At 46.5% G+C, this 13,329-nt stretch overlaps 1 protein-coding gene across 1 annotated transcript; it reads left to right on the top strand.

The window, feature by feature from the left end:
- The first annotated feature begins 1,504 nt into the window (after positions 1–1,504).
- LOC131574474 (transmembrane protein 129-like) lies at positions 1,505–9,099 on the top strand. Its single transcript, XM_058828942.1, has 4 exons — positions 1,505–2,013; positions 3,115–3,589; positions 5,832–5,991; positions 8,473–9,099. The coding sequence occupies exons 1-4, from the start codon at positions 1,809–1,811 to the stop codon at positions 8,719–8,721; spliced, it is 1,089 nt and encodes a 362-aa protein (XP_058684925.1). The 5' UTR covers positions 1,505–1,808; the 3' UTR covers positions 8,722–9,099.
- The last annotated feature ends 4,230 nt before the right edge of the window (positions 9,100–13,329 follow it).

Raw genomic sequence — 13,329 nt, 5'->3', positions numbered from 1 at the left:
GCCGCCACACGATTTCAAACCCAACGGAAGCCCCGGCCCGCCAATGAGGGAGCGGCGTCCGGGGAGCGCCCGCCAATCAGAAGAGCGTCCTGAGGGAGAGGGGCGGGGACAGCGCCACGCGTGACCGTTACTGCCCCCCCCCAGCCCCCAGCGCGCGCCCCCGCGCGGGGCAGAGCGGGCAGTGCAGGCGCGGCTCGGCCCGGGACAAACTCCCCGGGCTGCACAAATGTCACCGTGTCCCCGTGTTCCTGTGTTCCTGTGTCCCCGTGTTCCCGTGCCACCGTGTCCCCGTGTCCCCGTGTTCCCGTGTCCCCGAGCACGGCCCCGTGCCTGGCAGCGCTCAGGGCCAGGCTGCACGGGGCTCTGAGAAACCTAGGCTAATGGAAGGTATCCCTGCCCATGAAAGCGGGTTGGAATGAGATGAGCTTTAAGGTTCTTTCCAACCCAAACATTTCTGTGATTCTACAATCTCAGCTGTTCTGCTTCGACATGCTTTTGCATGAAATCACAGAAAGAAAACTTGCTGTTCCACAACCCGTTTTTTATTACTGAACTTCATAGTCCATTCAGTAGGCAATTATGCAGGTTGCCTGTGAAGGGTGTGTAAGCACGTCAAACAAGAAGGAGTGTTACAGACTCAGATGGCACAATACTCACTGGGGCTGGGGGGGTGGTGGGGGGTGGGCGGTTGGGTGTGGGTGGGGGTGGGGGGGGGGGGCGGGGGGGGGGAGGTGGGGGGCAAGTTTTCTAGTCTATGTTTTGATTTGCATTTACTATTTTTCTTGGGTTTCCATTTATGGGTGGCATACGGTGTGGGTTTTTGCCGTGGGGGGGGGGGGGGGGGGGTGGTGGGGGGGGGGTGGGGTTTTCCAGTTATACAGTTATTCCCCTTTCTCTAAAAGAGATAAATATGGAAGTTGTGGTTATAACAGGGTGCGAGCAGGGGATTTCCTATATTTTGTAAGAAACAGCAAATCTTGCCGCTATTATCTATTATTTGTACTTCAACAGTAACAAGATATTCCAGTCAGGCCTCTCCCTTTAGTGGGTTCGGGGGTGTACGAAGATACCTTGAATCATGCCTCCCTTTAAGGCATTTTAAGATCCTACATCCCTTATTAGAAAGTATTAGAAAACATTACATAAAATACACAAAGAGAAACAAAGAGAAGCTTTTTTCGACGCTTAAGTAAAACAGGCCTTTTCCCTGCTTCAGAAAGACGCTGCCTTCATCCAACAGAGCTCTTTTACGTTCACAAAGAACTGGAATCGGTTCCTTCTGCCAGCCCTGTGGAGCATGACCTGGAGCAGGGACAGTGTCGGAGGCCACGGGCAGGGGCTGCGCGTCCCGGCCGGGCTGGGCGGGGGCTGCGGGCGAGGCCCGGCTCAGGGCTGCAACGGGGACGCGGCTCGGGGGTCGCGGCCGGGCGGAGGCGAGGGAGGGGACGGGTGGAGGGGAGGGCGGAGATGGATGGAGGGGCGGGGACCATCAGTAAGAAGCGGCCCCGCCAGCCCGGCAGCTCCCGCGCCGCGCATCCGGGGGTGCGGCGGGAACTACCGCTGGAGCGGGGGGAACTGCCGCTGGAACATCCGGGGCTGCGAGGGGAACTACCGCTGGAACATCCGGGGCTAGGCGGGGAACTACCGCTGGAACATCCGGGGCTAGGCGGGGAACTACCGCTGGAACATCCGGGGCTGCGCGGGGAACTACCGCTGGGGCGGCGGGAAGCACCGCTCCCCGCTGGAGCATCCGGGGGTGCGGCGGGGACTACCGCTCCCGGAGACCCCGGCGCCCCACGGGGCGCAGCATGGAGAGCCCCGCGGTGACCTTCACGCTGGCCTACCTGGTGTTCGCCGTGTGCTTCGTGTTCCCGCCCGACGAGGTGCGCTCGGCGGGGCTGACGGTGCAGAGCCTGCTGTCCGACTGGCTGGGCAGCGAGGACGCGGCCTTCGTGCAGTACCACCTGCGGCGCAGCACCGGCACGCTGCTGGCTCACTCCCTGCTGCCCCTGGGTGAGTAGCGCTCGGAATGAGCGCCCCGAGCTTTGTAACCAGCGCGCTGCACCGCAGCACATGCACCCACCGAGGAGCTGCAGTTAAAGTACGGACAGCGGAGTGAGATGCTGGAGAGCAGGGCCATGGAAAGGGAGCTGGGGGTCCTGCTCAGGGGCAAGTTGAACTGAGCCAGCAGTGCCCTGGCAGCCAGGAGGGACATCCCTGTCCTGGGGACATCAGGCACAGCATCACAGCCGGGCAAGGCAGGGATTGCCCCGCTCTGCTCTGGGCTGGGGCGGTCTCACCTCCAGTGCTGGGGGCAGCTTTGGGTGCCACAATAAAAGAAAAACATTGAACTATTAGAGAGTGTCCAAAGGAGAGCAACAAAGATGGTGAAGGGCCTTGAGGAGAAGCCGTGTGAGGAGAGGCTGAGGGCACTTGGTCTGTTCAGCCTGGAGGGGACTGAGGGGAGACCTCAGTGCAGGTACAAATTCCTCGAGAGGGGAAGAGGAGGGACAGACATTGATCTCTTCTCTCTGGTGACAATGGCAGGACCTGAGGGAATGACCTGAAGTTGTGTCAGGGGAGATTTAGGTTGGATATTAGAAAAAGGTTCTTTCCCCAAGAGGGTGGTTGGGAACTGGAACAGGCTCCCCAGGGCAGGAGTCACAGCACTAAGCCTGATGGAGTTTGAGGACGCTCTCACACACATGGTGTAACTCTTGGGGTGTCCTGTACAGGACTAAGGGTTGGACTTGATGATCCTTCTGAGTCTCTTCCAGCTCATCATCTTCTGTGATCTGTGATTTAACCAAGGAATGCAAATCAGCTTCCTTTAGCCATATAATTCTACTAAAACTAAGTGGCATCTCACAGGTAATTTTATTCAGCAACCGAATTCAGATCACTTTCCTTCAGGTATAAGATTCTGGTAAGAATCAGTGATGCCTAAGAATTTATCTCAGCTTGCATAAGACAGGAGGCTTGAATTTGAAGTCATCCAGAAGTACAGTACTTCTCTTGGAGGTGAGCTCACTGGTTAGATAACCATATGATTCAGGTTATCTGTTTTTTCAGGTACTTCATTGTCTTCTGAAAGTAAGTTTTTTTTCCTTGCAGGTTATTACCTTGGTATGTGCTTTGCTGCACCTGAAAAACATCTTTGTTTTTTCTACCTGGCTTCAAAAGAGTGGAAAACTTTCTTCTTCTTCGCCGTTCTCCTCCCAGCAGTCACCAGTGCCCTGGCATATTACTGGTCACGGAAAGGCTGGAATAACCACCCGCTGGCCCGGACACTCGCTGTTCACGCTCTCCCGCAGTCGGGTTGGAGGGCAGTAGCTTCTTCCATCAACACAGAATTTAGGAGAATCGATAAATTCGCTACCGGAGCTCCAGGAGCGAGGGTGATCGTTACGGACACGTGGGTGATTAAAGTGACCACCTACTGTTTACATGTTGCCCAGCAGCAGGACATTCACCTGACGGTGACAGATTCCAGACAGCACGAGCTCACCCCAGACTCCAACGTGCCTGTGCAGTTCCTCACCATCCGAGTTGCCAGTGTTAATCCCTACATCAAGGCATTCGATATCAGGTAAAACAACTGCTAAACCTGTTATGTTACATGTGTGCTGTTTGACGGTGCTGAGGGAGCACTTTTGTGCCCAATCTGGAGACTCCCTGGTCTCATCCCTTCCTTTCTGGTCCCTGCCTGGTGTGGTCAGGGCTTTTGTATGTGCAGTTCTGCCATGCAGTGCAGGTTGTTTAGAAAGCTTCATACACATGCAACACTGAATACAAAACGGATAAACAAAGGGATTGGCCTCTTTGATCCATTCTTAGGGAGAGGATTGTGCTCGGTGCAAAAAGAAGTAGCTGGATAAAAGTAGGTGAGAGATGGAGAACAGGAATGAAAGGTAGAATTTTTGATCTTCTATATTTTGGGTGAGGAGAAATAGTTATTTGCCTAAAACTGTCTGTTGTTCATCCACAACTTTGGATTTTCCTCGTGCTTAAGGCTGATAATTTTGTCACTGCTCAGAAGAGTTCTCACTGAGCTATTGCAAGCCAACTGCCCCTATAACAAGGAAAAAATTTTGGTCCTTTTCTGATTTATGTTCTCATAGCAGTAAATCATAACAATTGTGAATGTTAGGGCTTGTTTTGCAAGGGCCTATGCTGTTTATCTCAGCAGTCTCTGTGTAACCAGGCTAAAGTACAAGCAGAAGCCTCTTTGTTTTATTATTAAGAACGATGTTAGTGCTCCTAAAACTATATTTGAAAAGGTATTTGACTGTCTTCTTGCTGTAAATTTGTATGTCAGAAGCATTTATTAGGTAATTAAAAGGAGGCACATCACCAGACTTGTATGTGTGCAGTGGGGCAAGCATGAGGAAGGGAAAGAAGTGATTATGGTAGAAATCCAGCTGAACAGAACTCAGAACAAGAGGTTGGTTAAGGTAAGCATGACAGTGCTAAGAAAAAAGACTTTTATAGACCTGTGGCAGTAGTGACCAAATTAGTATTAAACAACTAATGATTCTGCAAGCACTTCAATGCCAGAGTGGTAAAACTACATCCCCAGCTGAGAAAATTGTGATTTGTTTGACAACTCCTTTTAGGGAAAAAAAGTCCTAAGCCCAAACTGCATTTTGTGACTAAACAGAATAGCATCAAGAACAGTGTATAAAAGCTGTTTTAATAAGACTTCAGTAATAGTAAATCTCTGCTAGAATGTAGCAGAATCATACAGGATCATTGTATATATCCAGAATCGGAATCAAATACAGTGAGATGTTTTTGGAGGAAAAATGCTTCTGTGCAGGTGGGCCACGGTTCCCTGCATGTTCAGTGTGAGTTGTTCCTCTGTGTATAAATGTCTCTGTGATTTGCATGGATAGCATCTGTTAAATGACATTATCCTGTAGCAGTAAAAACGATGGAGACCACTGAGAGCTAGAGCTAAGCCAGCCTTGCATTGTGCTGGGCTTTGGGAACTCAGTGAGCGATAGAAAAACGAGGGCAGTCTTCCCAACACTTCTCCATGAAAGCTGTTTAATGAGTGGAAGCATTGAGCTGGAAAGTTCTGACACTACAGTTCAGAACTCTTATGGTAAAAAGGGATGACAACAGGGATGTGTCACTGTCATCTGTGTGAGGTCGCAGGTGCCACTTGCAGGCATCATTTTAATTTACAGAAGCAGCTTGTGTGAAACACAGCTTGCTGCAGCCTGAAATCAGCAGTGGTTTGTGACCTTTGTGAAATTTCTGGGATAATGTTATGATATAATCTAAAATTGTATCATAAAATTACAGAACCTGATAGATTGACACTTTTGCTACTTATATAGTACTATATCACCTTGTGGTGCCTGCTGCATGATACAACTAATTTCTCTTAGCTAAACTCCTCAGAAGTTTATAATGGAGAATTTAAATATCATTGAAGTAAATAGGCATTAAAAAGGTGACAGAAATGGTGCAAACAGCACTTTGCAGTTAATGCATGATTTGTGTACCTATATTGCTTTTGTTCATGCTGATTATTTCAAAAACTTTTATTTTTGTATAATGTTTTAGCTGATCTCTGACATACCCTGCTGTCAGTCTGACACAGATATGAATGAGGACAGCATGTTCTGCTGACCAAGTTGTGCCAAAACAAATAGCTGAACAGCAGAAGAAAACAAGAAAATACAGTGCTGTGTATTTATTCTGACCAATAAGTACCAGCTTTTCTGTGGATTGGCTTCCTTGATGTTAACCTCTACAAGGTACTATCAAGGTATTTGGGTGGATAATCATAGTAACATTTTTCTCCATCTTTTCTTCTTCAGGTTGAACTCCACAGAGTATGGGGAGCTCCGGGAGAAGCTCCGTGCTCCTATCAGCAATGCAGCTAATGTTGTGATCCATCAAAGCCTTAGTGATTTATTTTTAGAAACCTTTACATCTCTGGTGGAAATAAACCAGACATACCATGTTCCAAGTACTCAGGTGAAACCTTCTATCCATGTGAGACTGTAACAATTATACTTTCAATATAGATGTGCCTGTGATTACTGTGTAAATGATAAATGTTTACCTAGGGCTATCTCAGGTAAATTACTAAGAGAATTCATTGTTGTGAGGTTAGCAGAAAGGTTTAATTAAAAATATGGATTAAATGACAAATTATTATTAAATTTTTATGTTATTACTGCTTAATAATCCTCATTTAATAATTAAGCAGTATTCAGTCAGTAATTAAATGGTAAGTGAACAGCAGTTAAACACCCTATTACTTGTTACACTTCTAATAATTCAGCTTCCATTCAATATGTTTTAGATCAAATATAAACTATTACTTGCTGTAGATAACAGATACCAAGTAAGGGATCTCTTGATCTCAAGAGGTCCTTCGAGAGGTCTCCTACCTACCTGAGGCTGCCCTACAGGAGAGTTCCATGGGCTTGGGGGATGTGGTCCCTTACTTAGAGAGTGACTGGTGGTTAGAGTTCCCTTTGGTGTGGGTGTATAGCTGTAGGACTTACTGCTTCCTCTCGTTGGCCCCTGATAAGACATGGCCTAGATTCCTTAACTTCCTGAGAAGATGCAGCCAAGCACAACTTCTTAGGGTCTGCACAGCCAAGGCTGACTCCAGTCAGGCCTCCTGGTCAGTGATGCCAGAAACCCAAGTGCTCTTTGCTCAGTCAGGGTGATGCTTCCTTCACAAATGCTCACCTGTGTCAGTAAACTCATCATACACATAACTCTGGCTGCTGCTTCTGTTCCTGCTACAAGGAACACACTGTATTGTGAGCATTACAGTTTTGAGACATGAGAAATAACATAGTGAAATAAAGTCCGCTGTAATAATGTCTACAAAAATATTACATGAACGCATCTGGAAATGATGACATTGCACTTGCAGAAAGTTTATGGGGAGCCAGAGCCACAGCTGCTGTTGCTGTTCTTTAGGCAGTTTGCTCCAATATAGCTTGCTTTTCTAGACAGCCAGGTTTTGTTGGATCTTCTGCTGAAATAAACTAATCATTCTTAATTGGGGTTCGCTTTAGTTATTATGGCTATTATATGGTGTTAATTATAACAGCACAGAGTCCTACCTCCATTAATACTCACAGAGACCTGGTCATTATTCTACTTGTGCAGCAGTTGGAGGTGTGACTGGAGCACTGTCCAGTGTACCAGAGGGAACCAATTAAAGCAGTACTGGTGACCCTGCAGGGAGTTTGTGTCCAGTGGTTCAGCTGATGGAGTGAGGGGTATCTGTGGTAGTGTTGCACAGCTTATACAGTTTATGAACTAGCTAAAATAAAACTGGATCAGGTGTGTCTGCACATTATGTTGTATGTTCTGATGGCACTTCCAGCAAAAAGAACTAGTCACAATAAATAGAAGATATTAAAGCTGATTTCTTGCAAAGCATTTAATTTGTGACACATTTCATTGGCAGCTGAACTTCTGAACTCATGTTTGACTTTGAGTGATAAATGACATCACAGATGATGATAAGGATGTCAAAAATACAACACTGATTTTTTTTGCTATTCTGAAGCTCCATTAATACGTTGAAAAAGTTAGTTATTCTTTCGATGCTAGAATTTTTCCTGCTTAAAAGCTAAGACCTAATATGACAAGTTAAAGCTGAGTGGCTTGTGTTCATCTGGGTCTGCTCCACAGCCCAGCTGAGCAGACAGTTGAGCTGTCAAAGGAAGAGTCTGGAGATGGGAACTAGAGACCACGGAGAGAGCTGGTTTTTGTTCCACCAGGAGCATTTTGAACAGATTCAGGTCTCTGTGCCTATTCAGTGTGTTGTCTTTTGAGCTTTGTCAAGTTCTTGAACAGCTGGAAAACATGTGGGAAATGCTAATTATTTTTTATTAATTGTAAAACACTTCATAGCAAGATGTTCCCATATGCAACTGCAAGTTCATGTGGCATAATTAACCGTGGGCAAAATCAGTTATTCCAGTTTTATCCAAGAAAAATTAAGTTTCTGGGCCCTCAGGATGAGCGTCCTTTGTTGAGTCCAGCCCTGGTTTCCTCATTTATGTCTCTTAGAAAGATGGAAGATAGGAACAGACGTTTGCTATTTTAGGTAGTAAGAACTGTTTGCTTGGTTTGTTTTCCTTCTTTTATACTAGTATGTTTTTTGAAAGTAGTTTGAATGACAAAGCTGGCTGCTTGCTTACCTTGCTGTGGCTGCTGGAAGCTCTTCAGAGAGTGAATGAATGTTTATTTTTCAGTCATTTTTGTTTAATCATTAGTCTCATGCAGCAGTTTTGGGTTTTCTGTTCAAAGAGAAGCTTTGCTCTCATTCATTACAGTGTTCTGATAAAACCATTTGATTTCCTCTGGTGGGGCAGTTCTGCCTTGATTATTCTGCCACAGATGATTTTCTAAAAGCCTTTGAAAAGCAGTAACAGGAGCCATTCTGTGCAGTTCACAATTCTGATGGTTTTTCTCCTCCCTCAGGAGCTGGAGCCATGCATAGGGTGTATGCAGACTATTGCCAACATCAAGCTCATCAAGAACTGCCAGGAGCCAAACGAGGGGGAATGCCAGCAGTGCTACTGCCGGCCCATGTGGTGCCTCACCTGCATGGGCAAGTGGTTTGCCAGCAGACAGGACCAGCAGCACCCAGAGACCTGGCTGTCGAGCCAAGTGCCTTGCCCGACTTGCCGAGCCAAATTTTGCATTCTAGATGTTTGCCTAATACGATGAGTAGTAACTTGGGTATGTTTTTACTTTTTTAATTTGACTATTTCATAATGGGTTTGGTTAAAGGCCTGCTAGATCTCTTTCTGAGACTTCATGTTCTACCAGAACTCTAAAAGTTTCTTTTACAGTGTTGAAAACAGATGTAAATCTTTTCAGTTCCTTTCCACTTTTACCTGTATCTGTGGATTTTACTCACCTGATGTCAGCTTCTGGATTTTAATTTTGTTTAAACCCCTGTTTTCTTTTCTTACATTTTGGATGGAATAAGGTTATCCTTCTATATTTGCAGTACTGTTGTTTTTTCAGGTTTTAACGTAGGTTGAATTCTTTACATTTTTAAATTTATCTTGGGTTTTGATTCTTTAATAAAGGGCTAACTGAGAAAATTGTTTTGATTAGACTTCATTGATGCTTTTGTTATTCTTTAATCCAGTTGTAAAGTTAAATTCTCAAAGTAATCTGACATGCCTCCAGTGTTTGTGAGCTTCTTAAAAGACTGTGTTAGAGAAACAAGTTGTTAAAAATTCTTATGAACATGAAAATAATAGGGTACAAAAATAGACATTTGTCTTTGTGATAGCTTCAGGTTATCATCCAAGGAGCCACATGCACATGTATGGTCATTTCTAGAGAAGATCCTCTCTGTTTGCAGTACAGAACACACCACTGCCTCCCACACAATCTTGATGCATTTCTTAAACAAGAGGATGGGGTTTAGAATAAGTTTTCTTACAGCATTTTGTAAAAACAAAACAACAGACCAACAGAAAAAAAACCCAAGTAATGGAATTGGCTAGACTATTTACTGAACTTTTTTTTATTATTGTGTGTAAATCACTAATAGTGATTTAGTTTTGCATTTCCAGCTGTGTGTATGCTTTTCCACATCACTGACTTGTGGGTGGGCAGTGCTAGTAATCTGAGGTATATTATATACATGTGATGTCATTAAACTAAAGACAGTCTGACTGTGGGTGGACTGTGTCAGTTTAAGTACTCCATAGGAGTGTATCATGTATAGCCCAAATTTCCCAGTGTGGCGCAGGTCAACAGATCTTTCAGAACATGAGTCACACCTATATTATTTATTTCCCCAGCTGTATTAGTTCTGTAATTGCAGTGTTCCAGAAGATATTTGGAAAATGTTATCTCTTGTTTTTTTAGGTTAACATAATTTGTCAACCCAAAAAAGACTTTTTTCCAAGCAGGAGATATTTTTAATCCTTTACATTAATACAGTTTTTCAAACAGCCATGTTTGGCATAGCTTGAAACCAAAATACAAAGTTATCATGTGATCTCTGCAGTGTGACTGTTTTTATTGTGTTGAAACTGGACCAAGTTGCCCAGAAAAGTGGCTGCCTCATTCTTGGAAGTGCTAAAGGGATTGAACAGGACTTTGAGCAACCTGATCTGGTGGAAGGTGTCCCTGCCCATGGCAGAGAGTTAGAACTGGATGATCTTTAAGGGCCTTTCCAACTCAAACCTGTCTCTGATATTGCTAAACTTGCTAAACTGCAGCTCAGCACCATTCCAGTCAGGACAAACCTCAGTAAGACTGAGGTTCTCAGTGCCATTTTTAAAGAAATGTTTGTTGACTTTGAGCTGTTTAAGGACTTGAGATATAAATACTCAAGCTCATACACAGATTACAAAACATTTTCTTCCAAAGACATACTGCAGGATTTCTTATTTGTGGTTTTTGAGGTTGGTGTTTTTTGTTTTTGTTTTTTTTTGCTAGACAGCTTACCTGTTTAAAATGAACAGTTTTATTTGGATAGCCCTTAAGGAAAAGGCTTAATGAATATATGCAGTTATTCTTAAAACTCTCTGAAGAGCTCAATAAAAATACAGTAGATTCTTTGTAAGACTTCTGGTTTTAATTTTAAAGTTATGTTTACCAGGTAAAACTTTGTATGGGTGGAAATCGGTCTGGCTTATCTGTATTCAGTGTCTTACCTGAGAACAAGAGAATAAATACAAATAGGGCTTAAATTCTCCTGAAGGTGTACATGGTAAGTCCTCCTTGGATGGATTTTCCTACTACAGCCTGAATGCAGAGGGTTGCATAAATGGATGAAGGTGTGTATGAAATCTCTGTAAGAACTTCAGGGGAAAAAAAGGCCTCCAGATACTTTTCACAACTATCAGATGGGAAGGAGTTACACTGGATGTCATGAAATCAGCAGGGGCAATGACAAAAAATTTGTCTTTCCAGGGAAGCACTGGCATGTAGCAATGGTGCGTCCTATATAAAACATTTATTTAATTGTGACCTTGCTCAGGTTTATTACCAAGCACCAGTAATAAAGAATCTATCACATTCCTATATCACATTCCAGTAGTAGAGGACCTACTGGAGTGCATCCAGAGGAGAGCCATGAAGATGTTTAGAGGACTGGAGCACCTCTGCTATGGAGACAGGCTGAGAGAGCAAGAGGCATTCAGCCTGGAGAAGAGAAGGCTCCAGGGAGACCTTGCAGCACCTTCCAGTACCTAAAGGGTCTCCGAGAGAGCTGGAGAGGAACTTTTGACAAGGCCATGGCATGATTGGGGAAGGGAGAATGGCTTTAAACTGAAAGGGAATAGGTTCAGATTAGATAGAGGGGAAGAAATCCTTCACTATGAGGGTGGTGAGGCACCAGGGTGGAGAAGCTGACCAGAGAAGCTGTGGATGTCCCAACCCTGGAAGGGATCCTGTTCAAGGCCAGGCTGGATGGGGCTCTGAGCATCCTGCTCTAGGGGAAGGTGTCCCTGCCCATGGCAGGAGTTTTAAGTAAATGGTCTTCAGCAACCCTTCCCACCCAAACCATTCTGTGATTTTATGAAACTGGCTAGCTGGAGCTAAGTACCCTTGCAGTCAGGATGACCTCAGTAAGACTAAAGTTCTGAGTGCCTTTTTTAAGAAATGTTTGTTGACTTTGAGCTATTTTAAGGCATTGAGATATAAATATTGGAGCAAGCTATCTTTAAGATCCTTTTCAAGCCAAACTGTTCTGTGATTCCATTATGGTATGAAATGTGGTACACATTCCTGTAGCGTGTATATTGAGGTGGCCACCAACCCCTCACGACGTTGACCCAAAACAAATCCTTGGCTATTGCGTGAGGCACCTCTGTGATGTGCGAGCTGGGTTTTCCCCGCATTTGCGAAGGGAGTGGGCTGGGCGATGCAGCCGGACGGAGATGGTGTGAGGGCACTGGTGTCCTCGGTGTGAGGGAAGCTGCCCCCGAGCCCTCAGAGGGGCGGAGGACACTTTGCTTCGGACGGAGCAGCACTCCCGCAGAAACAGCACCGTCCCGGGCCCTCCCGGCCGCGGCACCGCCCGGGCCGCGCCTGCGCTCCCCGCGGGAGGCCGGGCCGCGCCTGCGCTGCGCCCGGGCCGGGCCGGCCGGGCCGGGGCCATGTTCGGCCGGGCCGCCGCCCGACCCAGCCATGTCCAGCGCGCCGCGCCGGCCGGGCGCAGCGGAGCCGGGCGGGCTGCGCAGGTGGGAGCGGCCGCGGGGGGACTGGGAACGGGGCGGGCAGCGCTGGGCGGGCGGGGATCCGGCGCTGTCTGTCCCGGGGCGGCTCCGGAGGCAGCTGCTGGCTGTGCCGCCCGTGCTCCTCCGGCGAACAGCCCCTTCTCCCTTCTCACCCCCCGTGCAGGGGCTCCTTCGGCCTCCTCTGTCGGTGGCGAGTGAGGGACCAGCAGCCCGGTGGGCTCGGCGGGACGCCCCAGCCCGGCTGGGAGCGCTGGGGCTTGGTATCAGGCTGGAGTGGGCGGGGTGCAAAGCAGTCGTTAAACCGAATAATTGTTTAAAATGGTTAGAGAAGGGTTTTATCTGTTTATTGCCGTAGCGAAAACTGACCGGATTTGGAAGCAGACCTTTTTGCCTGAGTCTGTGATTCTGAGCAAGCTGTTTGCTGTCTGTTGTTGGTAACTTCGAGCCCTCTGGGAGCAGGAAACTCCCAAAGCCAGACAAGGTGGAGGAGGAAGGGAAAGAAAACATGGGTGGTTAACACGGGAGTAAAATGCCAAAAATCCTTCCTTCTCCCTTGTTGAGCTAAGGGAGAGACCTGGCACGTACAGAGTAGTGTGTTTGCTGTTACACATACAAAACACGGTGTATTTACAGTGCAGAGGCTGCAGTACCTGATCGTTCTCTCTGGCAGGGGTGGCAGTGGGTCTGCAGGTGTGGTCCTTAGCCCAGAAGCCCGGTCGGGTGTTAGTAGATGCTGCGATTGTGTTTTGTTTAGTAACCTGTCATTTAAGATGTCAAAGTTGTCAGAACCGAGGAGGAGAATGTAGAGAACTCAACCCTTAAGCAATCCCTGGCTGACTAACCAGCGTGTCTTAAGCACTATAGTCTGCTTCTTGTCCCAGGCCTCCTTGTGGGGGCTCTGCAACCACATCTGGTCAAGAATTTCCTGTGTGAAAGTGTTTCCACATAAACATTTGACCTACTTCTCCTTAGTCATTGCGTGGAAGTCTAGTTTCTGGACTTTTCTTTGAGTTTACTACCGGATGGGGCAGTAAATAATTGTCAAATAATGCACTGCTGACAGAGCATGGTCTGTGGATGTTGGCACATGTCCACAAGTCCATAAATATTGGTGGCAGTCTTCCCC

This window comes from Poecile atricapillus, unplaced genomic scaffold, assembly GCF_030490865.1.
Source record: "Poecile atricapillus isolate bPoeAtr1 unplaced genomic scaffold, bPoeAtr1.hap1 scaffold_341, whole genome shotgun sequence".
Lineage (NCBI taxonomy): Eukaryota > Metazoa > Chordata > Aves > Passeriformes > Paridae > Poecile > Poecile atricapillus.
The sequence above is the reverse complement of the archived record's forward strand: the minus strand, read 5'-3'. Positions and strand labels throughout refer to the sequence as shown.

Excerpts from the sequence above, each read along its gene's own strand:
- LOC131574474 (XM_058828942.1), top strand. The coding sequence starts at position 1,809 with ATGGAGAGCCCCGCGGTGACCTTCACGCTGGCCTACCTGGTGTTCGCC. Across the intron at positions 2,014-3,114 it reads TCACTCCCTGCTGCCCCTGG|GTTATTACCTTGGTATGTGC; the intron begins GTGAGTAGCGCT and ends TTTTCCTTGCAG. Across the intron at positions 3,590-5,831 it reads ATCAAGGCATTCGATATCAG|GTTGAACTCCACAGAGTATG; the intron begins GTAAAACAACTG and ends TTTCTTCTTCAG.